This window comes from Tasmannia lanceolata, unplaced genomic scaffold (assembly GCF_043159265.1).
Source record: "Tasmannia lanceolata isolate RefF3 unplaced genomic scaffold, GAP_Taslan_0.1 ptg000037l, whole genome shotgun sequence".
NCBI classification, from domain to species: Eukaryota; Viridiplantae; Streptophyta; class Magnoliopsida; order Canellales; family Winteraceae; genus Tasmannia; species Tasmannia lanceolata.
The window spans coordinates 870,232-897,525 of NW_027518714.1; the positions used below are offsets into that span (position 1 = coordinate 870,232).

The following is a 27,294-nucleotide window of genomic DNA, read 5'->3' on the forward strand; positions in this document are numbered from 1 at the left end:
GATACCCCATGTATTCGTATTTGTATTTGGATTTGAATTTTGGATACAAAATACATCAATCATCTTCATGCTCATGTTGTAAGAGAGAGGGGGGGGGGGGCGGGGGGCGGAGGAGGAATGGACGTTTGGCTGCTGTTGCAGCAAGAGCGAGGAGTAGCAAGGGTGAAGGTAATTGCCACAAATATTGATTTCCAAATAATATCTTGCAGAACAGATTTGAAAATCGGATTTTTTTTTCTTCACTATTGTAGCTGTATTGGAAATCTAAGGATTTTTTTTCCAATTCAAAATCTTTACTGCAAATGTGAGAAATCCAAATCTAAATCTGCTGGGTATCCATACGTGAAACAAATTGAGAAAAAGACTTAAAAACAAATTTTAATTAAAAAAAAGATATTAAAAGTCCATTCCGATTGGGGCAGTCAGAATCCCACCTCCTCTTGGGGCGAGGAAAAATTTCAATGTCTACCCCGCTAATTCCACCATGGCGTTAACTGTGAACCCTTAATTCTGTTTTAATGAACCAAATGCCGGAATCAGGGGGAATTGGAATCAGATCCCAATTCCAGTGCCTGATTCCGGCAATCCAAATGCACACTGAAATTAGGTCACATTTGGATACTCACAAGATTTAGATTTCTATTTCTCACATTTGCAGTTGAGATCTGGACATGGATCAGATCCTTAGATTCCAAAATCAGCTACAACAGTGAAAAAAATCCGATTTGCAAATATGTTCTGCTAGGCATTATTTGGAAATCAATATTTGTGGCAATTACCTTCACCCTTGCTACTACAGCAGCAAGACATCTCTCTCTCTCTCTCTCTCTCTCTCTCTCTCTCTCTCTCTCTCTCTCTCTCTCTCGTACAACATGAGCATGAGAATAATTGATACATTTGTATCTAAAACTCAAATCCAAATACAAAAACCATGAGGTACCCAAACGTGGCCTTTAGTGTTCACAATCCATTTTAATCTGATCATATCCTGAGGATCCATAGGATAGTCAGACACCTTCTGTATATTCCTTATGGGTGAAAGTCGGGCTGGGCCAGCCAAAAGCTCAAGTGACCCTGGGCCAGTGTTCGGGCTGACTTCAAGCTTACTCGTATTACACTTAGACCTATTACTGGGGTCAAAACAAACCCACTCACAGGTTGACACCTGTACAAGGATACTTGGGTAATCTCTTACTCAACAGTATACTATAAATAGCCATTGGAGGCTCAAAGGTAAGGGTCCAGATCCCAAAAATTTACTATTCATAGAAGAATTTCCTTATTTGTTGCAGTCACCGACTTACGCATTGGAGGGCCTTCCCGGAGCAACCACTCCGTGCCGGTTGTCTGACCGTTTGCTACCATGCGCAGGTCCACATCAGCTCTTTCAAGGCCACATCAGCTCTCCCGAAGCCACAGCAGCAGATCTCCAATTTTTGGCCGCAACAGGTAGGCCGTAGGACACATAATCAAGGTGATAGAAGTTCATAAGCATGGATTCAACATCTCAAAGGTATCTAATTTCAGGTCCCCTAGACCCACACTACCTTTCCCGGAGATTTGGTCGACAATCACAAGCATTGCAAAGTAAATTTTCTAAACTCATTGAAGTCCTTTTCCTTCAATTTTGTAGAAACAAGCAAAATTATTACAATAACAAGAAATCTATCGGATATTTCCACATGCTAATTGACTTTCTTGAGTAACTAGACGAGAATTTTATAGTGGAATCACATCATGCTTTGGACAGAAGCTCACTTATCATTTTCCCACCTTACCTCTCAAATTGTAGCCATGTTTCCTGCCAGAGTATGTGGAGCGGAAATGTTCCCATTGTCAAATGCATACCTCAGGAATGGTTTGTTAGGACTTTTGAATCAGAAATTCTAGTACTGATAAACATGATCACAGTACATATGAGCTGTCATGTTTAAGCACTGAACCATAGCTTCTCCTCTTTTGTTGAAGATAAATACAGATATTCCACAGTTATTCACGTCAATTGCTCGAAACCTAGAACACAAGAAACATCAATCAGAATTCATTGGTAGAATTTGGCATAAAAAATTGACAGTAACAGGGAGAATCTCAGATATTAGACTCAAGATTAGTACAAGACTTTTTTCCAAACCATAACTGCCAATGAATCTTAGTTTGCTGTAGGTTTGCATTTTAGTTTTTGTGCTAATTTGCTTGTCACGGGGTTTGACCTTTTCGTTTCATGAGTATAGTTCCTGAGGATTCTCTGTGGGAATGAATGTCATTGGAAATTGAAGGCATCCATGAAGGATTTGAAGTACAGGAATGTAAGAAATGTTTGCAGTAAGTACACACACAACCATGGACCAGAACAGAGAGACCTGAACAGTGTATGAGATCATAAAACATGTAGAAAGATTAATTAGTATGATGGGCGGCCCTGTCCACGAAGCTCCCGCCATTGCGGGGTCTGGGGAGGGCTAGATGTACGCAGCCCGATGATAAAGAGAAAATTGTTCCCAATTGGCAAATGATATAAGAGTACGCTTTCACAACGCACATAATATATGAAGCTATCTGGTGGGTTTACCGATTAACAAAACCAATGACTTGAAAATCTGAATATGATACAAGGGTCCAAAACTTTCCCAAATTCCAGAAGAGCACTGTTCTTTCAGCATGAAAGATTAACTGTTGTGGGTAAACTGATTTTAACAACTCATGCAATGAATAATGTCAAGAAAATTTACCTCTCTGGGCCAAGTCCAAGAGCTGTGCAAATCAGTGCCCGCAAGATTGATTTGTGTGTGACAACCAAAAAATTTTCTCCCTGATGAAACAAATGGTATACAAGATCAACTGAAGGCCCTGACATTTAACAAATGCAATTTGGGTCAAGAAAAAATAATGCAAAACAAAAGCTTACAGGTGTAGACAAGATTTCCTTCCAAGCCTCTTGAGCCGTTCCCCATAGTTTTTGAACAGGATAGACCCCGTTTACACTAAAATTAACTGGATCTTCTCTCCATGTAGTATACAACTCTGGATACTTATTCCTAGCATCCACTGCCTCCAAATTCTGAATGTGATTATGCGGTGGCATGCATCCGTGAATAAAATAAAAGACAGAAACAAGTAGAAAAAGCATACAGACCGTTTGTCATGCCCTCTAGAAAAAACAGATGTGCCTCTTTCAATGTATCGAGGAAAACCAGTGGTTGTTCCCTCCCATGCCATACAAGTTCAGCGCTTGTCTGTATTAGATACCTTTAACTGAGAATACGTAAACAAAAAAACATCTTGCATAACCTTAGGAAAAATGAATAGTTGCCAGTTTACTAAGAACACCGTCTTTTAGAAAGAAATATCAAAACCTTTGCACGCGATATAGGACTCGAGAAACATTGGTCAAAGCTTAAATTGCTCAAGGTTTTACGGCACTTCTCAGCCTGCTTTATTCCGGTATCTGTTAATATGGACAAGTTCGAGCTTCCCTGAAGATAAATATTGTTCAATTAATCAACAATATCGGCAGCAGTCTTAATCACCACCCCATTTCACTAGCCAAACCGAGATTAAAGTATAAAATTAAAAAAAATTCACAATTATGATGATATGCACTTGGAAGCAATGGGAAAAAATTAAGGGAAGTGATCAATGCGCCCCTTTTCATCATTTAGGACACTCAGCTGCATTGTACGTTGTAGTCAGGTCACTTCATTCCTTCAAATGTGAAGTACATCAGCCCCTTTGCAGTCATAGATACACTATAGTTGGGTGTCCCAAGTAATGAAAAGGGGCGCATTTATCATTTCCCAAAAATAAAGAACGAAATCATGAAAGGACGAACATCTCGATTAATGATTATGTCTTGTCATATGCAGTTGAGAAAAGATAGAAGCAACATAAATTCAATATTTTGTTTCTCCGCTTATATGAAAAATGAAGCTGAGCTAGGTACAGTACCCAGGATTAAGAAACAAAATAGTGCTACTTCCATAGGAAAAAACAAAATTTAAGTGCTTTATGACAAGTTTTGTGTACCACAATGTCAAGTATACCAACCTGAATTCTACTTTCTTCATTCCAAGAGCTAAGACCGTGCCTCAAAAGAGTAACCTTTTTCGATGAAGATAAAGGCTCATAAGTAAGTGGTGGTGTTGCCCTTTTGAAATCATATGCACCACCAGTCATAGAAGCATCTTGTAGCTGTTCTGCTGTAGATATATTGTTAAAACCATTTTGGAATTGGAATACAAGAATGTCAAATTAGTGGGCATATGCAGGGTTCTTTATGATGGATGCGCATATTCTTCCAAGGAAAAATATGAATGGGCAAAAAGGACAAGTGGGTGCCACTTGCTCAATGATCCAAACCATTTAACCCACATTGGACGATTCTACCAGTCCAATTTGCAGTGGTTTTCTTGATCAATATTCAATACAGACCTATGTTTTTTTTATTTTTTCACCATGTTACCATCCATTTAGTGGCCACAAATTGGAGGGTTAGAATTGTACAAGCAGATGGATTTTTCTCCATAGCCCATGCATAGCAAGTCCCAGGGAATAAATGGTTTGGATCATTGACCAAGTGCCCCCGCTAGTAATTCTGCTCGATTCTACTTTTCTTTGTAAAGATATCTTCATCCATTATATAAGAACCCACATAAGCATATAAAGAATGTAAACAGCATAGTAGGCTATGAAGAAAAAAATATATAGACACATACCCTAGCTAACAGCAAAATGAGAGATGGGATGCAATTTGAATCTAGAAGTAATAATTAATTCCAACCATATATTCTTAAATCCTTTTAAGTAGTACATACATCAACCAAAATCATCTCCTTAATGAACACAATCAATTACTAACCAATCTATTACACGCAATACACTGACAAAAATGCTCATTGTCTAGAGTCAGGAAATATTTCTCATATTGAGCATCTTAAAATATATATATATATATATATATATATATATATATAGCTAATGGCTCGATACCTGAAGAATCAATGGCAATGGAAACAATATGCATGCCAAAGATTCTACTAATTTAGCTTTTTCTGGTTAAAATTCAATTCCGTATATGGTAAATAATTAGGAAGAATAGACAATAAATTATGGTTTTTGGAGCAAATTCAAACACTAAAGCACAACTGATTGGAGACCAAACCCATCCAAAAAATCCAGTACCTAGATACAAATCTCTTGCATTTCCTCAATACAAAAAGAATATTCATTATCAGTTTTTTCATGATGCCAATTTCCAATTTGTTGACCGTTCTCTGATTTTTATTTGTTTCAATGCCTACTTAAATCATTCTTAAACAAGGAAATTCTTCTTCTCATTTTCTGCAGATTCTAATAGTCTATATACCATAGACATGAATAAGTGACAGTCAGAAACAGAGAGTTAGACCCAGTAACCGAATCTTGACATGCTGGCATAACCAGGTGGTTATATGATGATACAGAAGTATATGGTACAACATAAATAATAATTCATATGTAATTTATAGCATTAAAAAATGTATCTATACAAATGGATGTATAGTGGCATAAATAATTTATAGGCAATAAGATGGCCATGGCAATTTTTTATAAACTGGAGTGTCCATGTTAAATAGTGTCGTGTTATTCATGACATAGTTCTATAGTTGACAGTATTTGTTACCCAAAACTGATGTGGTTTATAGGAAACTACTTTTGAACTGCATATGAAAAGCACCTTGAACAATTATCACTTCATGTTCTTCAGGATAAGTTTAATGTCAGAAATATGTGGCACTCATATATTAGTTCCAAGAGTATAACTAGTTAATTTTACTATACCTTGATGTTTGAGCTATTTTATGTTAATTTATATCTTAGTCTTAAGGGAAGGCATACAACCCATCATCCACCGCATCCAACATTTCCCAAATCCCATTCTTCCCAAAGGATAGTCCATAAAATTCCAATCGACTAAATCGTATACCTTTTCCATGTCTACCTAACAAATCACTCGTGACATTCCTTCTTTTTTCGTCGAGTCTAAGCACTCATTCACAATAAGGAACATGTTAAGGATTTCTTGGCATTCCACAGTGGCACCTTGATTAGGATTTAGGAGACACCACCTCTCCCATCACCCCTTCCAACCATCTTGCCAATATCTTTGCAATCATCTATTATGGGCTACTAATCAAGTCTATCAGTCGACAGTCCTTGGCTTTCAAAGTGCCTTCCTTCTTAGGGATAAGGGAGGTGAAAGCAGCGCAATAGTCCCTACCCACTTAACCATTCTCAAAGAATTCAACTAGCAACTTAAGAACACTCTTTTACTGTCTCCAATTTTCTTTGAAGAAATGTGAAACCATCTGCCCGGGTGCTTGTCTTTGTCTATATAGAAGCCGTTTTCCTCAGAGGGTCTGCCAATAGCCTCCCTGCTTTCCTCCCCTATCCTAGCAAAGTGGATGCCATCCAACGTAGGACACCTCGTTCTCTCCCTAGGGTAAAGCTTTTTGTGGAACTCCAATTTCTTCCTCCACCATTCCCAAATTTCCTTCAATCCTTCTGGTGTGAAAAAAGAATATAATGGAAACGAGATGGTTAAGAGCATAGTTGGGAAAACGTGATTCGCCAAAAATCCGGGATGGCACAAATTCGAGTTTAATACGGTACTGGTTAAAAAAACGGAAACACAAGAAAATGAGTTTCGAATTTTGTCTTTTACAAAATATGGTGGGGGTAAAATTGGAAAGTTGGCCCAAAAAACGTGTTTAAAACGTTTGCCTTAAAAAAACGGAGTTTTATTCGTTGTGAAAGTTTTAAACGACACACCAATAAAACATGTTTTTTTTCAAAAAAACGGAGTTTAAAACAGAGTTCTGCTAACTATGGTTAAGAGCAAAAACAAAAAAACAAACATGCCCATGCAAAAATCAATGCAGGAAACTCATTTAGTATGGTTATTGCCTCCAAGGTGATGATGAAGGTTTAGAGAGCTGATCAAACTGTTGATTTGGATTTCATAAACTCAAATGAAGCAGGTCTTCTACTTCTTGAAGAAGCAATGGTTTTCCAAAACACAATTGTATTTACTAAGTCCTTTATCTTTGTAAATACAAAAGCAATAAAGATAAAAAGGCTCAATGAGTATTGAGGACCAAGTCTGCCATTTTTCCAAGTGACTTCTGGTGTGAAAAATCTTTGTCAAGGTACCTTTTAAACTGATGCTACCCTATATAAAAATCTGCTCCAGCACTATATTTTTATTGCAGTGCAATTTTCATCTAGTTTTAAATTTTTCTAAGCAGGGACCTCTTGAAATTCTCAAGCCAGCTTTCTAACAAATGTAATGGCGAAATTTAAGCATTAACCACTTAAAGTGCCATGTAGTTTAAGATTTATTTTAGAAGCAACATTTAGAAACTTGATATAGTACTGCAATTTGTTGACTTGAATCACCTAAATCAAGACTAGGACGAGATAAAGGGAACTTGGTCTCTCAAAATACTCGCGGAGTATGCACTACACACAAGCTGATGGGTGTATACTGAAACTGAAAATTCCAATGTGTGATCAGACAGCATGAATGACGATGTGATAACAAAACATTGGTTTCCATCAAATGGGCACCATCAGTTTGTGTGATCCAATTCATCCAAAGATGTAAAGCAGTTACAAATTGCATACATCTAAATAAGTGGACACCAACATATCCCAGTCGAGCTCAAACAACCATACAAATAACCCATAAAATCTATACAAAAGTCATAATCAATTACATCATTCAGCAGTTGATATCTTTACCCTCAAATCCACATTAAATACAAAATCGGCATAATTAACATTCTTTTTTTATCCCGAACTCACCCTTTTCTCGGGTTGTCTAGGTTTCATATGAACATTTCCTATCCTCTACTGTAACAATTTCTGTCAATTAGTCAAAATTTCCCACATGGCGTCGTCTTTTCTTTCCCCAAACAATCAAATTATCAGCGTGCTAATCATTTCCATGATAAAGAAGATGAAAGAAAATACCTGTCAATATAGAAACTCGAGAATTATTAGGAGAGGAACAACGGATTGTGAGGGTCGATGCACGACGGAGATGGAAATTCGGAGGGCTTTGGGTGATGTAAGTCGTCCGGAGAGTAGGAGGGTTGCTCCGGATAAGAAATACGCACCCCATCGAAACAACCGCCTCTCAATTCCTTATTTCGCTCACGCTCTCTCCCACACCACATTTTATTTACTCTTGCTTGCTTGACTACGAGAGGAGGAGCGGCGCATTTTCCTACCTGCACCCCATAAAAATTTTCAAATAAAAAGGACCCGAAGGTGATAATAGCAAGAGTTTTCATATAGTGCACATGTGGCCGTGCACCCTAAAAACTATAGTGGGCCATATAAACGGATGATCTTACCATTCGTTTTGGAAGATGATATTTTCACTCCCCCTCAATTACGCGCACGACTCCCCTTATAACGTGATCTATGGCGGGAACATAAAGAATGAATGTTTTAGATCATCCATGTGGGCCCCACTCAGGCCCAGCAATCCTTATACTGTATATAAAGCGTGAATCAGGGGTTAAAGTCATCCTCACTTTGCATTATTTCCATTCATGTCCCACACCCCAGCACAATATCTTTTGCATTGACATTTCTAATTTTCCTTAAGGGTAATCTTGGCATTCATGTTGGGCAATAAATACCCTACCAATTTCCTATTTTGCCCCTCAAAGATAACTCCAAACGTCTTTATACTATATATAAAGCGTGAATAAGGGGTTAAAGCCATCCTCACTTTTCGTTATTTTCATTCATGTCCCATAGCCCAGCACAATACCTTTTGCATTGACATTTCTGATTTTCCTTAAGGGTAATCTTGGCATTCACGTTGGGCAATAAATACCCTAGCAATTCCCTATTTTGCTCCTCAAAGATAACTTCAAACGTCAGCATTACTCTTTTACCATTAACCCCCTTTGCTGATATCTAACATCTATCTCTATGAGAAATTATTTGAGGGTAAAATCGTAATCTACATACAAACAGTACCGACACAGGTATCTGTCTATGACAATTACTAAAAAAAACTATGAATAAGAGGTAAAGATGTATGATAATGACGAAAGAACTACTTTATATTACTCATGCAGGAGACTTGCAAAATATTGACGGATTCCGGGCACCTGAAGAGGAACAACAATTATGGAAACCTCTATCGATTGGAGGACTAGGATCAACTTATATCGATTGGAGGGCTAGGATCAACCTACGGAAATTATTTTACGGGCACAACCGATTGATGTTGTGTTCCATCATATGGACGGTTTGGATCAACCTATAACCCTCTATAGATCGGAGGGTTCAGATCAACCTATGCAAATGATTTTTGGGGCACAACCTATGTAGGCAGTGGCCCATCTAATGGACGGTTTGGATTATCCTATGGTACAGGCCATACCATACATTTTAATAAAGTGAGGAGTGCGATCATCAAAATACGGTGAGTAGTGCCATTATAAAATATGGTAGTGAGGACATTAGCACTATATATAATTTCAAACCATCGTTGTTACTTGGATGTTCTCACGCGGGTCGGGTTCAACCCGAATTTGGGTTGGGTCGGGTTAAGCTTTTTCGCAAATCGGGTTGGGTTGGGTTGGGAAAAATCAACCCGAATTGGAAACTAGGTCGGGTTGGGCTGTTGGGCAACCCGACCCGACCCGAAACCCGAATTTGGATTCCATCTGAAAAAGTTATGTATATGTGTTTTTCTTTTTCAACATTGAAACAGTCTCCACAATCCACAATGGACGGTTTGGATAATCCTATGGTGCGGGCCATACCGTACTTTAATAAAGTGAGGAGTGTGATCATCAAAATATAGTAGTGCGGATAACATTTTCCTTTGTTAACGGTTCCATTCATTTAAATTTAACAATTGAGTTAAAAAAAATGTCTATAAAGAGGGGAATGAGGAGTTCCGTTATTAATTTGAAAGATGCTAAAAGGTTAGTGGTTGTTAATAACTAGTTTTTGGGGCCCGCTTGTGCCACACACATGTAATCTGATCCGTTGATTTGACTCATGGCTTCATATCGGGCAAAATGCCGTTCAGATTACTTTGATCGGATGATCACATTCTCTTGATTTGTCAAGATAAGTTTAGGGTTCTGCCAAAAAACAAAATCAACTGTTGATTTTTTATGAATGGGATGACTGTCCGGCAAGGGAGCAAGAGTGTGTGCATTGGATCATGATGTTTTACAAGATCAACTGTCTAGATTGATTGAACAGATCATCTCATCTCATCTTTGCGAAAATACCCTATAAAATGAACCTAGTGCATCATCTTAGTGTCATGTGCTCGGCCCAGATTAAGCTTCCCAAATTAATGGTTTTTCATAAAGTGGTTTGCAATTCTTTTTATGACAAATATCCGAAATTATTTCATGGGTATCTTATTAAAATTCACCATATCTGGACTCTTTGAACTTTGAAGATGTGACTTTTATTGAAATTTTTTACAGTGGACAGTAGAAAATTGTACATGTGGGCCCATCCATTTCAATGATCAGAGCCATTCATGTTTTATCACTCAACAAAGGCGGCTATGGCACAAAATCTCCAATATTGGATGATTCTAAGAAGGGTACAAATGCAACAATCCACATTCAAACACCCCCCAGTGGGTTGTAATAGATACGGTTTGGATAAATCCAATAAGTCAGCACTACTTTTTGCCTATGAATATTTGCATTTCTTAGGCTGTTTGGAAGTATGGAAAATTGATTTTTCGTTTTCTTGTCAAAATTGAAAATTTTCTATAAGCTACATTGCTAGACGTAAAATAGGTGCAAAATAATTTTAAACCGCTTTTACTGTTAAAAATAGCAATAAAATTTGTTTTATACCGATTAGACATCTCAAGAAACTGAGCTCTTTTTTTTTTAAGGAATTTTGCAAACATGCTACACACTGGATTATTTTTCCATGAAATTTTTTGGTTTGAGTTTGTGACCACTGATTGTGAGCCCTCCAACAGACTATTGAAGGCTGGGGGCACACAATCGGTTGTCACAATCTCAAACGAACTGGGCAATAGTAATTGCTTAATTTTAGGGAGAGGTATCATCATTATAAATTCAAGGCCCTCTAAACATAACTTTTATGTTGTGGCCTGAGTTGTTTTTTTTCACGAGTAATCAAACAACAGAAAAACAGAAATTTTTGGGAAATGTTTTCATTTCCAAACATTTGTCAGAAAATTCTTGCAATATTTGAACCAAAAGTGAAGGGATTTCATTTTCCACATTTTTTTTAATATTTTGGACCCAAACATGAATTGAGTGCGAAACAAGTTTTCTTGCAGTCGAATAATATGAGGAATATCTCAATACTTTTTTTAGTCTAAGTGGGCATTAAGTTTTAAAAGTCTTCTAATAGTCATTTTTACCGTCTAATCGTCATTGATGGTAAATGCTTAGGCTCTATTTGTTTTGCATTTGAGAATCGATTTTGAGTCCAAAACTAATTACTGGACTTAAAATTGAGCATAATTTTTTATCCAATAATCAGTTTTGGAGTCAAATTTTTTAACTTCTTTATAGCCTGAGTATCAACCTAACATGAGTTCTACTGAGGTAGCTCCAATAGCCTAAGTGATGGGCCTCGGGTAACCTGTTTTTTTCATGGTATTATAGGAATCATAACTTACCATGCTGACTGCGACTTTGTTTCCATATAGCCACCTGCATAATTGGGGAATTAAAATTCTTTCAGATAGAACCTTGATTGGCTTGCCTTTGCCGAGTTCCTTGTTTTTTGTTATGGACTTCGAACTCTACAATTTTATATCCAATCCATAAACTAAATTTTAGTTCATTCAACTCCTTATTCTTGTTCGGAAATGTTGTCTCTTGTACAAAACTTCACTTTAAACCATAAATTTATCTGCAGAGTTTTGCTAATGATTAAAATGGATATGATATCAGTACAACCATACTTTAATAATTTCACAAACACAACTAAATGACGCTTCTCTTTTCTTTGTAATTATTGGTTTGTAAGAGCTTTTTGGAAACTGTAACAAACCTTGAAAGCTCCTTAAATAGTAAAAGACAAGTTGTGTTAGTGCAATTATCAAAACATGGTTGTGCTGATGTCATTTCCCTTCTTTGATTTCGTATTTCATGGTTCCTTTCGCTCTTTGGTTTTCATTTTTATTTTCTAATTTTTTTCTAATGTGGAACTCAGATATGGTAGCATAAGAAAGGCATCATCTCGCCATTGAATTGTCCATGTAGTTGCTCATTCTAAGCCCTGATTTTCCACTTCTAGTTTTATGTTTGTATTGAAACAACATGTTACTTTTCTGATAATTTATTTTGTAAACTCTCAGGTCTCATGATTTAAACATGTAATTTCAACAGTGAAGACTTCCTCATATTGTACTTTTCCAACCCTTTTTGGTGAAAGCTGGGAAAGGGAAGGCAAATATCATTCTCTTTGTTTTTATTGGTGTTGTTTTGCTTAAAATATTGATTTTTTGACGGTACAATGGATTTTCTAAATTTGGGTTTGGAGGTATGTATAGTTTTAGGTGCCTCTTAAATTTGTGTACCTGGATTGATAAAAAACAAATTTAGTAAGAGGAATATTGTGAGTTGAAGCCTATTTAAAGAGTCATGTTAATCTTTTATTCCTGATTTCACTGATGAGAACAATATCCTGCATATCAAAGTTCCATAACAATTTGTTTGATAACCATGCAATTATCTAGGGATTGAGTTTTTTTAATCAAGTTCTATTTCTTCACGAAGTTAAAGTTTAAATCTTGTTTAATCTAAATTTCCGCATGGTTCGTTGAATGGATTTTTTGCAAATAGGTAGGACTTACACAATTTGACAATAATCAGGTATGTATGGTTATGTTGCCGAGCGAGGAAAAAAGCTTTACGAGCTGCTAATGAATGCAGGCTGCATACACTGTCATTTGTGCTATTGGAGGCGGTCATGATTACTATACGTCTCTCTATATAGAGGCACACTTAAAGTTCATACATTGATGTGAACCATATCACATTTTTGTAGAATAAAACATATAATCTATGTACTTTGATGATCTACAATAATATTCAAGAAAGTTCACTAACTAATATAGATGATCAATGATCACCTTTGAAACCAAATGAAAGAATATATGACATTTTCATAAATAATCAAGATATAAGCATTACAAATTGCAACTTATCTTTTATGTTGATATAAAAAACAAACAACATATGATTCTGTTTCTTATGTAGATAAACCGCACGTGCATTTTTACTAATATATAAAAACTCCATATAACAAATAGGGAAGTGATATATTCCTCACCTTTTCTTCCCCGGGGCATCCCTTGCATTGTATTTAGGACATGGTTTTAAATTTCGGTCAGCACCAAAACTGAAATTGCCGAGAAATCTCGGTCGAAATTTTGAAAATTTTGGCGAATTTTTTGATAAAATATTAATTTCTATTTCATTACAGAATTTCAGCCGAAATTACTAAAATTTCGGCTAAAAAATCTGACATTTCGAGTGCGTCTACCGAATTTCTGCTGAAATTGCCCGAAACCGCAATTTAAAACCTTGTTTAGGAATTAGGACTACCTTTTTAGTTTTTACAATAGGAAGGGGTGGCCCGGGAGAAAAGGGGGGAATATATTAACTAAGTTATTAACATCATAAAAGTGCGCCCTTTCGCTAACGTGTACCGTGTGTGTCAGTATCTTCTCGAGTCTTCGCCCACAACAGCACTGCCTTTCCCGAGAACGCCTATGTCTCCGTGTATAAAATGTCCCCATACATCTATTATTTCTTCTTATTTGCCATTCCGCTGGCCTGTGCCGCCCCACGAAAACACGGACCAACTGTCTAGGGTTTTGCTGAAGTGCACCGCTTTCCCCCTCAACAAGAACCTCAGGCGCAGTTAGAAAACACGAAATTAGGGTTTTTTTTTTCTTTCTCTCGGATGATCAAACAGCTACTATTTCCCATCTTTCTACGAGTAGCTAGGTTTTTTTTTCCCTTCTTCTCTTATTTCTCTTAGACGCACATAGAAAACACGAAATTAGGGTTTTTCCCTTTCGAACTATCAAACAGCTAGTATCTCTGAATCTTTCGCCGAGGATCTAGGGTTTTATCTGTTAATTTTGTGTTTGATCTAGCTCGAAAATGTACGGAGGAGACGAGTATGATCCATCAAACGAGGATGAAGAGGAGATCACGCAGGAAGATGCGTGGGCGGTGATCAGTGCTTACTTCGAGGAGAAAGGGCTTGTTCGGCAGCAACTTGATTCTTTTGATGAGTTCATACAGAACACGATGCAGGAAATCGTTGACGAGTCTGCCGACATCGAGATCCGGCCAGAGTCGCAGCATAACCCTGGCCGCCAGTCTGATTTCGCTGAGGTTCGGTTCTTTTCCTCCATTTTCTTTCATAGGAATTTGGTGGAATGAATATTTCTTACTAGATTTTGTTACTGGAGGAAGTTGGAGATGAACAGATGGTTAATTGTCTCTCTTTCTGATGTTGGAAACTGAAAATATATCGTCTTTTTTCTTCTTTTTTGCGCGATCATCTTTGTGATGTTTGAAACTGAGATTATATCATCAAATCTTTAAATTTGATGAATTGCTTGATTATTGATGATATGCGGTCTTTCTGAATGAGTAGAAAAGGCTAAGCCAAGATCTTTGGAAATCCAATGTGTGCTAGTTATGGTTGATTGTCCGAGGCAAGGCATGTTGTCTTGGTGGGGTAAATGTGAATGGGAAACCTTGAAACTATCACAATTGAGCTGACGAGGGCTTTTGCTAGAACCACACACCTTATCTGATTACTATGAACTGATTATCAGTTGTCCAGACAAAGGGTGCTCTCGTGATTATCTGGTAGGATCTGAGTGGGGTTCATGGGTTAGGTTTTCAGGGAGAAACACGCAGATTCAGAATTTCCTTTTTTGCACTTATTGTCTTTCATTTCTTTCTATCAGGACCTTCTGGATCAGTTGTATGTGTAGGTCTGTAGCACCTAATTTGTAGAATTACATAACCAGATTCCTGCTCAGGATAAACATGTGAGTGAGATTTTCTGACACACAGTAGGTCTGGCAACTTGAGTTTAGTTGGTTCATCGTCTAAGGCAATATTTCAAACTGATTAAAGGCACATTACTAGTCCAAAGTTAAGTAGCTAAGGCAAGTAAAAAGGAAACACTATTGTTTAGGAGAGGAAGCTAAAGTATGATAGCCAGAAAAGGTATTTGCCCTATAGAAATAATTGTTTGAGGAGCAGAAAATCCAACCAAGACTATATGAGGCTAGAAAACAAAGCAAATGGCCAAGTTCCCTGATGAGGAATTCAGTGTGTTGCTACGATAATTTTCTGGATTGCAGTCTCATTTGCAGCTTTATAAATTTGTGATTGATTAATAGATTCAAGCACTGTTCCCAACCAACCCATGTTTTCCTTCAACTGAGATAAAATGATACAATGGCCTTCTGTTGTTTTTAGAACCATATAGATTGCGTCTTAAGAAGTTGGGCTATGGTTTCCTATTTAAGTTATGCTGTAATGCTTTGTTTTGTTTTGCTTTTGAAGTGATCACACTTGGTTCACTTACTCATTTTGTAAATCGATTCTCTCTTAAATTGGTACAGGTGACCTGGTATTCTCTGTGTACAGCTTGTCTTGCCTGTAAAATTTATGGCCAGTTTCAACAGAGATTATCCAGTTCCACTTGTTTTGTTGCTTTGGATTTTATGACCTATTACATGCTTGAATTTGCTATTATTTAAACCAAATCAAGTGTTCCTCTGCCAAAATTTGTGTGATGAGGTGTAAGTCCCTGAGATTGCTCAACTCACAAAAGATTTTCATGTGTGGTTGATAAGCAGATGGTTTGCATTTAAAATCTGCATGACCTTCCTGACACTGATGTAGCTTGGAGTGTGGTCATTTTTCATTGATTTGATTCTTTAAAGGTAGGAATACAAGAAAGAGAAATGGAAAAGAAAGAGGAAAGAACTAAGAGAGCCTCCTCCTCTTCAAGCTCTCAGATCATGTCCGCCATCAACCAATATTCCATTTCAGTATTTTGATTGGCTTTGCTCCCATCCCAAATTAGGGAGCACAAATGCCTATTCTATGTATTTATTTGTGGGACGCATTTCTTTCCATGTGTGACTGTGTGCTTGTCTTTTGATAATTCCTTGTTATTGTCCCAAAGACTGCAAGATTGAGAAATTTGGAACAGAACGCTACTAACATCAATGTGAATGCATTATTGTGATGCAGACAATTTACAAGATTGGCTTTGGTCAAATATACTTGAGTAAACCTATGATGACAGAATCTGATGGAGAAACTGCAACTTTGTTCCCAAAGGCTGCAAGGTTGAGAAACTTGACATACTCGGCACCGTTGTATGTGGATGTTACAAAACGAGTCATAAAGAAAGGGCATGACTGTGAAGAAGTGACAGAGACCCAGGATTTCACAAAAGTTTTCATTGGAAAGGTAGCATTTCATTTATGAACCAATCTTTTAATATTGAACATGGGTTTTGTTCAGTATGTGCTTGTTTTTCCTTCATTTTTCTGTGTTATGTCTCAGGTTCCAATTATGCTGCGGTCTAGTTATTGCACCGTGTATCAGAACTCCGAAAAAGATCTAACAGAACTCGGGGAGTGCCCATATGATCAAGGTGGATACTTTATCATTAATGGAAGTGAGAAGGTTCTGATTGCACAAGAAAAGATGAGCACCAATCATGTCTATGTATTTAAGAAAAGGCAGCCAAACAAATATGCCTATGTAGCTGAGGTCCGGTCTATGGCAGAGTCACAGAACAGGCCACCAAGCAGCATGTTTGTTCGCATGCTTTCTCGTGCTAATGCTAAAGGGGTTAGAACTGTCTCTTTTCCTCATAATATAGAAATTGTGATTGCTTCTGAGCTTTATGCCAATCTTTTCTCGGGCAGTTATGTCAAAAAGTTCTAATTGCAGTTCTTTCCATCTCGTTGTTGTTGAAATGCTCCTCAAAAGTTCAGTGTTCCTTGTTTCTGCAGGGTTCTTCAGGGCAGTATATTCGGGCTACTCTTCCATATATTCGGACAGAAATCCCAATAATAATTGTGTTTAGGGCCTTGGGTTTTGTTGCTGACAAAGATATATTGGAACATATATGCTATGACTTTTCTGACACTCAGATGATGGAGTTATTGCGGCCATCCCTAGAAGAAGCATTTGTGATTCAAAATCAACAGGTACCTTTGATGATTTGGCTGCTATTGTGTTGAAGCAAATTAACTTACATGAATCTTCAATTTATGTTTCTTGGATTTATAGTTGCCTTAACATGAATGCGTAGGTATTTTATCATTATTTTTGGAATGCTAAAGAATATATTAATAGAGGAAAATAGAGAGAAAACCCCACAACTGAGATGGTCTCAGGACAGCCACAAAGGCTCAAAATTCACCCCAAACTGGAAAAACATCTCTAACCATTAGAGCATCACAGGAAGAAACTCTGCTAGCTAACAAATTGGACTCCAAATTCGTTGGGCAGAAGATATGCTGAGAAAACACTTGATGGAACCAATGGTATCTGAGATCCTCTCAAGAAAATCACTTGATGGGAACTAATTGCTAACTATAAATATTAGAAATAAAAATGAAGATTGAATTGTTCAAAATTTTCACAGATCACATCTCATCTCTCAAACCTGAAAGAAAGAAATAAGACCTACGGTTGCATTCGGCAACCATTCACGGAAGGTGTCCTGTAGATTTTCCGCTTCAGAGAATGGGATGTGACAGACTTCTTTTGTATTCGATCACTAAGAAATAAGACCTACTTCCATGATAGACAGATATGCTCATTTTATCATTTTATGTTTGTTTTTTGCATTATTTATAGGCTGCTGTTTTATATCACAGTATGGGAATTAGTTGGGTAGATTCATCCATGTACATATATTATGTATATATTGTGTATGCATTCGAGCATGTCTGATGTTGGCTGTATGTTGGGTTCATACATTTACTTGTCTCAATGGTTTTTGTATACCGCATGTTGTTTCTGGTGCATGACAGACTTCTTCTCTTACCTAGGATATCTTGTGAGTGTGTCCTTTGTTTTATTGATGCAATCGGTCCAGAATTACTGATTGTTGGGATTTGCTTCATGCCCTCGAGCTAGTAATAAAATGCCATCTAACGTGGGTGTGGCATCGCTTCTTTATGAAGGTAGCATTAGATTACATTGGGAAGCGAGGATCGACGGTTGGTGTCACTAGAGAAAAGAGAATAAAGTATGTGTTAAATTGTCTCTTCCTTGGTAACAAAGATTTCAATGTTCTTTCTTTCCCCTCTCCATACTGGTGTTCTATTCCGGCTGTCAATATGTTTGGCATTATTGCTTCTATCTTTATCACATGCATGAGTCACTTTCTTGCTTTTTCAGATATGCCAAAGAAATTCTTCAAAAGGAAATGTTGCCTCATGTTGGTGTTGGGGAATACTGTGAAACTAAGAAAGCTTATTATTTCGGGTAAGTTTTTACTTTGACATGTCTTTGGATTATTATGGTTGCTGATACATATTTGACAATTCTTGTGCTGTGCTTTCTACCAGATATATCATTCACCGGCTGTTGCTATGTGCACTTGGCCGAAGGCCTGAAGACGATAGGGATCATTATGGTAACAAAAGGCTGGACCTTGCTGGTCCTTTACTTGGAGGCCTATTCAGAATGGTTTGTTTTTTTTTTTCCGTGAAAACTTGTAACGACTAACGACTAATTGATTTTTTGAAAGCTTGGAGGTTCAATGCTTGACTTCTAATAATGATCATTGTTTATCTGGAGACAGCTGTTCAGAAAGTTAACCCGCGATGTGAGAGGATATGTTCAGAAGGTTTCCTTTCTTGCCCTAACTAGTACTTGGTTTGAAGTTGTTGCTTCTAGTTATTTATTGATTTAATTAATATTTTCATTGATTATGCGTGACGGTTGCTGTGAGATCGTATAGCTCATTTGTCCTGTGCATGGAACAGTGTGTTGACAACGGAAAAGATGTCAACTTGCAATTTGCTATCAAAGCCAAAACTATTACTAGCGGCCTTAAATACTCCCTGGCTACTGGAAATTGGGGACAAGCAAATGCAGCTGGTACAAGAGCTGGAGTTTCACAGGTATGATTTTTCTTTTTTCATTGGGAGGCTTGCTTATTCTGTTTCTTTTTCTGTTTCCAATGTTTGTTGGCATTCAGTTGCATAAAGAATAGGAGGTTCTAGTTCAATGAGACATACTTATGTATACCTTTCATCTGACAGGTGTTGAATCGCTTGACCTTTGCTTCTACTCTGTCTCACTTGCGAAGGTTAAACTCTCCTATAGGGCGTGAAGGTAAAGGCTTTCTACTACTTAGTGGTTGTGTTCATGACATTGCTACTTAAATGCTTCAGGGGTTTTCTGTTAACATTTCTGACTGAGAATTATTTCTTCTGAAATCAGGGAAATTAGCAAAACCCCGCCAGTTGCACAATTCTCACTGGGGAATGATGTGTCCTGCAGAAACACCTGAAGGGCAGGTAATTTCCGTGTAATAATTTCCATCTTTCTGATAGATGCCTTCGTAGTAGTATCTCTGGGTTTTATTTGAATACTTGGGCGTATTCTCAAAATACCTATATCTACAGCTGTGGCAATAGGGGCGTGATTTAGTAATAGGCCAATTTGGCTACTGTTCATAGATAAAATAATTTCTTTCACCTCTGAGTTGCCAAGGAATGTAGAACTAAACAAGTGGACCTGTTCATCTTTCTACATGAAACATTCTTATGATAATCTGAGTTATTATTCTTGTTCTGGGTTTTATTTGAATACTTTTCTGTGATGCATACTTTCTGTCTGTGTTATAACAGGCTTGTGGACTGGTAAAGAACCTAGCGTTGATGGTGTACATTACGGTGGGGTCAGCAGCAAATCCTATTTTGGAATTTTTGGAAGAGTGGAGCACTGAAAACTTTGAGGTATTTCTTTTGAAAGCTATCCCAGCATGCCCGTAGTTGGCTCTCTTTCCTTCTCTGAGACTTATGTTTGTCTGTTGTTTTGTAGGAAATATCTCCTGCGGTTATTCCTCAAGCAACCAAAATTTTTGTCAATGGCTGCTGGGTTGGCATACATCGTAATCCTGAGCTTTTGGTGAAGACCCTTAGACAGCTGAGGAGACAGGTCTGTAATTTTTAAAAATTCTAACTTTTGTGCTTGAATAAGGCAATCTTTACCTCAGGGCATTGTATTAGTTCGTTGTGTAATGGCTTCATCTATTACAATCAAGCATCCCTCTGTTCTATGATGATTAATGGATGCGAGTAGGTTAGATTTCTTTGTTTCTGTTCACAAGCTAATTGTATCACATGAGTATATTCAGTTTTTTATTGGTGCACTCGTGTCATATGTTTTCACGATACTTCAATCCGAAGATTTTTCTTTGCTTTTCCCTTGAACCCTTGTTTCTTGGTTCATCCTCGTGATTTCTCATCACTATACTTGGATTGTGGGTAATGGTGATCTCCCAGCTTCCATTTTTTTTTGTGCTTTTATATTTTTTGTGCTGCTTGTCTGGTGTTGCAAATGTTTCCTTCCCAGACTGCCAATTTTTAAAGGCTTAATCTTTTCATTTTGTATTATTTCTCTCCTTATATTTTGCACTAATTCTGATCACTGATTCCCAGACAATACTCTGATTCCCAGAAAATATCTGTTTCAACCATTAGAACTGATGATAGAACTTTTTTTTTTGATGGGTAATGATAGAACTCTTGTTAGAACTTATGTTTTACATAATTCAAATTGATTCATTAATTTCGGTTAAACTTGTCTGGCTTAAAAAAATAGACACCATGGTTTCTTGCTATTCATTTATTTACTCATGTTGCATATTTAGGCTGACATGATTCACATTTAATATGGGTAGCATTTAGGCAAATTGATCTCTCTTTTTTCTTCAACAGGTTGATGTGAATACTGAAGTGGGAGTTATCCGGGATATCCGCCTGAAAGAACTAAGACTGTATACTGACTATGGCCGATGCAGCCGTCCATTGTTTATTGTGGAGAAACAAAGGCTATTGATAAGGAAAAAGGATATCCGAGCACTACAGCAAAGGGTCTGAAGGCTTCATAAATCTTGGCATTTTAATATGGTCACAGTTATAATGTGCAAAATCTTGACACTTGCTCTTTATTTTCTCAGGAAACCCAAGAGGAAGGCTGGCATGATCTTGTTGCAAAAGGATTCATAGAATATGTAGATACAGAAGAAGAAGAGACTACGATGATTTCCATGACAATTAATGTGAGTACTTAAATAACTGTCTATTTGGGAGAATAGCTGGTTTGAGCCATAATATATGCCAACTGATTTTCATATCTAAAAGAATCGATGACATTTGGGAGGTCTTACTCCTGCCTTAAAATATAGAAAACCAATTATGTAGCCATTATAATGGATTTCCCATCTTTGAATTACAAGCTCAACGCTGAGTCACAAATATCGTTCTCCGGGATTTCTCGGCAAGGGAAAATCTCACGATATATTAAATTTTTTCCAATTCATATCGGGAAAAATGGTAAAAATAAAATTATTTAAATATATAATTTAAGAAAAATAAAAAATACTGTAAAAGTATCGCTATATTTTTTTACGGTAAATGATAAAATTGAAAATATTGTTTTTTTTAAATCTCAGGATTATTTTGGGATTTTATCATTCTGTGAAAATGTCGCAATAAAATCGTGATATTTTGAAAATATTGGAGACCTTTGTGACATAGGCTCAACATTCTATATATTAGGGCAAGAGTTAATGCCCTGGATGTTTGAGGCGTAAACATCGTCCCTCTGCTGAGGGGAGGTCACAAGCTATAGTCTTGTTGCCCAAACGGGTGTTGGCTCTTCGGCATAAAGTCACGGGTTTGCTCCCCGGAGACGAGTGTTCGAATCCCACCCGGACTTACCCTGATGCACGTGGTTTGTGGGCCACTGCGTGCATCCGTATGGGAATAGTCCTACTCCCGAAGGGGGTGGGGACACCCTGCGTCATAAAAAAAAAACAACTCTATAGTCTTGTTCTTCTCAGGTCTGCAGTCAGTCAGCCTGAATGTAACCTGCCAAAAGAAAGAAAGAAAATTAAAGTATTTGGCATGTGTCGTATCACAATATATATGCAATTTATGTAGACACTACACCACACTCGAGTCTTTTATGTGCAGGTGCAATCAATCTTAAGAATGCACCACAAATATGTACAGTATACCCCAAACATGCATTGTAAGTGACTACGAATTGTAATTACTAAACATTAATTGCAGGACCTTGTAAATGCAAGACTTAATCCAGGGGTGGCATATTCTGAAACCTACACACATTGTGAAATCCATCCATCATTGATATTGGGTGTATGTGCTTCCATTATTCCATTTCCCGACCATAACCAGGTTCGTATTCGTGCAAGTTGTCTCTTGTGATCAAGAAATTGTCTTTTTTATTTTCTTCACCAAATTTTGCTTTTGACAATGAAATGCAGTCCCCTCGTAATACATACCAATCTGCAATGGGCAAGCAAGCAATGGGAATTTATGTCACCAACTACCAGCTACGAATGGTGTGTTTCAGGTTTCTCCTTCCTATAAGATTTAAAGTTTGTCATAATTATTGCATCCTTTTGTTCAATTATTTCATAGGTTTTAATGATCTCTGTATCTCTGTTCAGGATACATTGGCCTATGTTCTGTACTATCCACAAAAGCCTCTTGTTACTACTCGTGCCATGGAGCACTTGCATTTTAGGCAGCTTCCTGCGGGCATTGTAAGAGCTTTGATTTTTTTTTTTCGGTTTACTTTATTTTATGCCCACGCTTGCGATTTGTCTATTTACCTTTTATTGTATTTGTGGTTTTGTTAAAGAATGCAATTGTTGCAATTGCCTGCTATTCTGGATATAACCAAGAAGATTCGGTTATCATGAACCAATCTTCGATTGATCGTGGGTTCTTCCGATCGTTATTTTTCCGTTCATACAGGTACTTGCTATTTTCTTCAATTCCTTACCTTTACTAATAATATTTTATTATGTGCTGTAGTTGTTTTATACTCGTCTCCTTAATGTTATGCCTTCGACATTGTTCCTTCTCTAGAGATGAAGAGAAGAAGATGGGGACTCTCGTTAAAGAAGATTTCGGGCGTCCAAACCGGGAAAATACAATGGTGAGTTCTAGAGTTTTGTTCGAACATTGTTCATCATTGTTTATGGGAATTGTAGTTCAAATTCACCCCTTCTTTTACAGGGCATGAGGCATGGCTCTTACGATAAATTGGATGACGATGGTCTCGCCCCTCCTGTGAGTGTATTAAGAGTTCATAGTTTTATCATATCATGCCTTTGGGTCATTCACGTCATTTGAATAAAGCAATTTACATGAATCAGGGCACAAGGGTCTCGGGGGAAGATGTCATAATTGGAAAGACAACTCCTATTGCTCAGGATGAATCTCAAGGACAAGCTTCACGATACACTCGGCGTGATCATAGCACAAGCTTACGCCACAGTGAAAGTGGGATGGTGGATCAGGTAGACTAATTGTTAAAATTCTCTTGGTTCTTCCTAAAAGTGGATCTCTCTATTCTGTCTACGGGAGATTGACCAAACCTAATATAATTTTAGTAGGCTGAAATTTTTTGCATCGTAGCTTAGTTTTACTTTTCTCCATATCAGCTCAACCAGTCTCGGGTGCTTTTGCAGGTTTTATTGACAACAAATGCTGATGGGTTAAGGTTTGTCAAAGTAAGAATGAGATCTGTGCGGGTGCCACAGATTGGAGATAAGTTTAGCAGCAGACATGGACAAAAGGGTACTGTCGGCATGACTTACACACAAGAAGACATGCCCTGGACAGTGGAAGGCATCACGCCTGACATTATTGTGAACCCACATGCTATTCCCTCTCGAATGACAATTGGTCAACTTATTGAATGCATCATGGGGAAGGTTGCAGCTCACATGGGAAAGGAGGGAGATGCTACACCTTTTACTGATGTCACAGTAAGTTGCCTTTTAGATCTTTGAGGCAGAGTCTATAATGCGCATTGTGATCTACAATCTGAAAACCAGACCTACGCTCTAGAATCCAGTGTGTGGATATGTTTTGCAACCCTAAGGTCCTGTTCGTTTGAGATTATGCCAACCGATTGTGAGTTCAAAACCAATTATTGGACTCAAAATAAAACGTAATTTTGAGTCCAATAATTGGTTTTGGGCTCAGAATCGGTTGGCATAATCTTAACTCTTAAGCAAACAGGGCCTAAGCCTATATAAGTCAAGCTTCCTACCCAAAGATATCCAGAATCCTGGACCTTAAAGCACTGAATTATAAGGTGATAGCATTGTTATTAAAACTAAAATAGAAATCTCTTGACCGTAAACTTATCCAAGCCCCATGTCCTGGTCATCTAAGGCCCTGTTCGTTTTGGATTTTTATTTCGACTCCAAAACTATTATTGGACTTAAAGTAAACGCAATTTGGAGTCCAATAGCCAGTTTTGGACTCAAAATCAATTCTCAAAATCCAAAACGAACAGGGCCTAACTGATTAAAATAAAGTTCGTATGGTGAATTGGGCCTTGTACTGTTGCACTTGTTCTGAAACCACGAAGACCTTATAGGGTTTACCCCATTTTCTGTCATACTTAAGCCTTGACATGATCAGTTGCCTGGTTTGTCCAGCTAAAATTCATCATCTTGAGTTTGACTAGATTAGTTGGATTTTTTTTTAAAAAAATGTCAATAAATGTGAAAGTTTGATTGAGAAACCAATACTCGAAATTTCTGGAATAGTGGAAGTTGAAAACAAGGTGCAAGTACTGTAGCTTTGAATGGTTCACTTTCTATTGAATGAGATGGCTGTTTTATTTTTACACAGCGGAAAGTAAAGTAGGCACCTCAACTGCTAAACACAAGAGTCGTACAAGCTTAAACATAGACATTTAAAACTGAGCTTGAAACTCATGGGCCTATGAAAGCCTAACAAACCCATGTACCTAAACCATTGAAATTCATATGTTGAATCCTAACAACAAACCATGAACTGGAAATCTGAACCCCCTCTTTTTTAATGCTTTTTTTTCTTTGCCTTTACACTAAGGTTTTCCCACTACCTATGAAAAAAGGGAATCTCAATCTAGCAAAAACACCATGTATCAATTTATGTTCAACTAATAAGATTTCATTATCCTGTATTTCTAAATGTTAGTAACTTTTGCATGTTTGTGGTTCTCTTAGGTGGACAATATCAGCAAAGCCCTTCACAAATGTGGGTATCAGATGCGTGGCTTTGAAACCATGTACAATGGTCACACTGGACGGAAATTGAGTGCCATGATATTCCTTGGCCCCACTTACTACCAGCGTCTGAAGCACATGGTGGATGACAAGATCCATTCAAGAGGACGGGGCCCTGTGCAAATCCTCACCAGGCAGCCTGCGGAAGGGCGGTCTCGTGATGGAGGCCTGCGTTTTGGAGAGATGGAGCGAGATTGCATGATTGCCCATGGGGCTGCACACTTCCTCAAAGAAAGGTTGTTTGACCAGAGTGACGCCTATAGGGTTCATGTTTGTCGTAAATGTGGGCTGATTGCTATTGCCAACCTTAAGAAGAATTCTTTTGAGTGTAGAGGTTGCAAGAACAAGACGGACATTGTTCAGGTAAGGGGCTTCTTCCATGCTTTCCTTTCGCCTTCAAATTTACATTTTTTTTGCTGTTGAGGCCTTGGTTCTCGACTTCTTGTGCGTCATGCATTGTTTGGCACTGGTCAACCGACTTCCATTTTTTAGAAAATGCAAAGATTTGTGTACCGCATACGCACTTGCCCCAGGGGCCCGTTTGGATGCTCTCAATATGGAAGTAGAAGGAATATGGAATCCCATTTCTTTTGGCTTGCATTTGGAAAATTTACAGAGTGACGATGGCTGTCATGTGACTAGTAAATGGCAACCAAATAAAGCTAAGAAATGGAAAATGTGTAATTTTGTATCCCCACTTTTTGGTGCATCCAAGGGGACCCTAGGTGATTACAGGACATTGAAATGGGATTTTCTTTGCTTTTACAAGTGCTGCCTTTTTTTGTCTAAATAGTGATTCTTCCGCTATATATTTTTCATTGATATTGTTGACCTATTTGTTTGTTCTTCTCCATTTTTGGAAGGCTTTATTTTTTTTATTTTTTTCTTTTTCATTTTGCTTTATCCCCTGTGTCCCGTTGGCCCTTCGATGAATTGTACCAGGTTTGAAAATCTGTATTTAACTTTTCTTTTGGTGTGTAAGCGTCGAGATATTGTTGCTTCTTGGCTCTCACCAACGTTGTTTTTTTATTATAGGCAGGGATTAAGATCTTTTGCTGCAACTCCTGTCTCATGCTATTCTTTTTCTTTTTCCTGTGAATGGTCTTTCTCTTGCTATTCTGAAATGTGCTTTCCAAATAATCTTGACTTATATTTCTGATTATGCAGGTTCACATACCTTATGCTTGTAAGCTGCTCTTCCAAGAGCTCATGGCCATGGCTATTGCACCTAGAATGCTTACTGATGAAGAGAAACCCATAGAAAAGAAAACCCATGATCAAAAGAAGAAAAGAGCTTGATAGTGTGAAGCTTATTGTACATTGCATGAATTATGACAATCAGTTTGAAACAGCATCCTGTTGTCTGAAAACCAAATGAAATTGCCTCAGGTGGGGGCAACATTTGCATGCTGATATAAGTCCTCCCCATCGTTCTGTTTTTTTTTGGTAGTGAATCAAAACAAACCATTCCGGAATGTATGAAGTATGAATATGAGAAATCCAACTCAGAAAAAAACGTTGAATGGGCAAGCATCACTTATTGTTTAGGTTGGTGGAAGCTACAGATGGTGGTTGAGACCAATTTTGCTGCTAAATCAGCTCCCAGCAGACTTGGGATGTGTAAAGCTAGAGAAACCGATAGCATTGTATCTTACCTTCTACCAGGACTGCCTTACGCTAGTAGAAAGAACGGTAACTTGTTCTTGATGGTTAATGTACTAATGTGAAACATTTGCATCTAGAGTGGAGAAATGTTAACGTCAAATTAATGAAAAACTATTTCACCTCTACTGTGATATGTTGCTGTATATATATTCCCGAAGGAGTTCATTCACAATAAAGAGTGCAAGACGAAAATGCCAC

The 27,294-nt window shown here is 37.6% G+C and overlaps 2 protein-coding genes across 3 annotated transcripts; one reads left to right on the forward strand and one right to left on the reverse strand.

Moving 5' to 3' along the window:
* Nucleotides 1-1,602: 1,602 nt before the first annotated feature.
* On the reverse strand, nucleotides 1,603-8,289 carry LOC143862355 (putative 2-carboxy-D-arabinitol-1-phosphatase). Of its 2 annotated transcripts, none has more exons than XM_077373384.1 (7): nucleotides 8,011-8,289; nucleotides 4,045-4,196; nucleotides 3,354-3,473; nucleotides 3,134-3,233; nucleotides 2,906-3,045; nucleotides 2,730-2,809; nucleotides 1,603-2,013 (listed from the first exon to the last, which is right to left on the reverse strand). In XM_077373384.1, the coding sequence occupies exons 1-7, from the start codon at nucleotides 8,159-8,161 to the stop codon at nucleotides 1,887-1,889; spliced, it is 870 nt and encodes a 289-aa protein (XP_077229499.1). In that variant the 5' UTR covers nucleotides 8,162-8,289; the 3' UTR covers nucleotides 1,603-1,886. The 2 variants fall into 2 exon arrangements, with proteins under 2 accessions (XP_077229499.1, XP_077229500.1); XM_077373385.1 differs by having other exon boundaries at nucleotides 4,045-4,193; nucleotides 8,011-8,288.
* Nucleotides 8,290-13,786: 5,497 nt separating this feature from the next.
* NRPB2 (DNA-directed RNA polymerase family protein) lies at nucleotides 13,787-27,221 on the forward strand. The gene is made up of 25 exons (XM_077373601.1): nucleotides 13,787-14,435; nucleotides 16,323-16,544; nucleotides 16,641-16,931; nucleotides 17,096-17,293; nucleotides 18,278-18,342; nucleotides 18,495-18,581; nucleotides 18,665-18,785; nucleotides 18,901-18,945; nucleotides 19,085-19,222; nucleotides 19,364-19,436; nucleotides 19,545-19,621; nucleotides 19,955-20,062; nucleotides 20,148-20,264; nucleotides 21,047-21,202; nucleotides 21,289-21,390; nucleotides 22,406-22,531; nucleotides 22,621-22,698; nucleotides 22,807-22,902; nucleotides 23,001-23,116; nucleotides 23,231-23,300; nucleotides 23,381-23,434; nucleotides 23,521-23,664; nucleotides 23,836-24,135; nucleotides 25,372-25,794; nucleotides 26,599-27,221. Exons 1-25 carry the CDS (start codon nucleotides 14,199-14,201, stop codon nucleotides 26,728-26,730), a joined length of 3,576 nt encoding a protein of 1,191 aa, XP_077229716.1. The 5' UTR covers nucleotides 13,787-14,198; the 3' UTR covers nucleotides 26,731-27,221.
* Nucleotides 27,222-27,294: the final 73 nt, after the last annotated feature.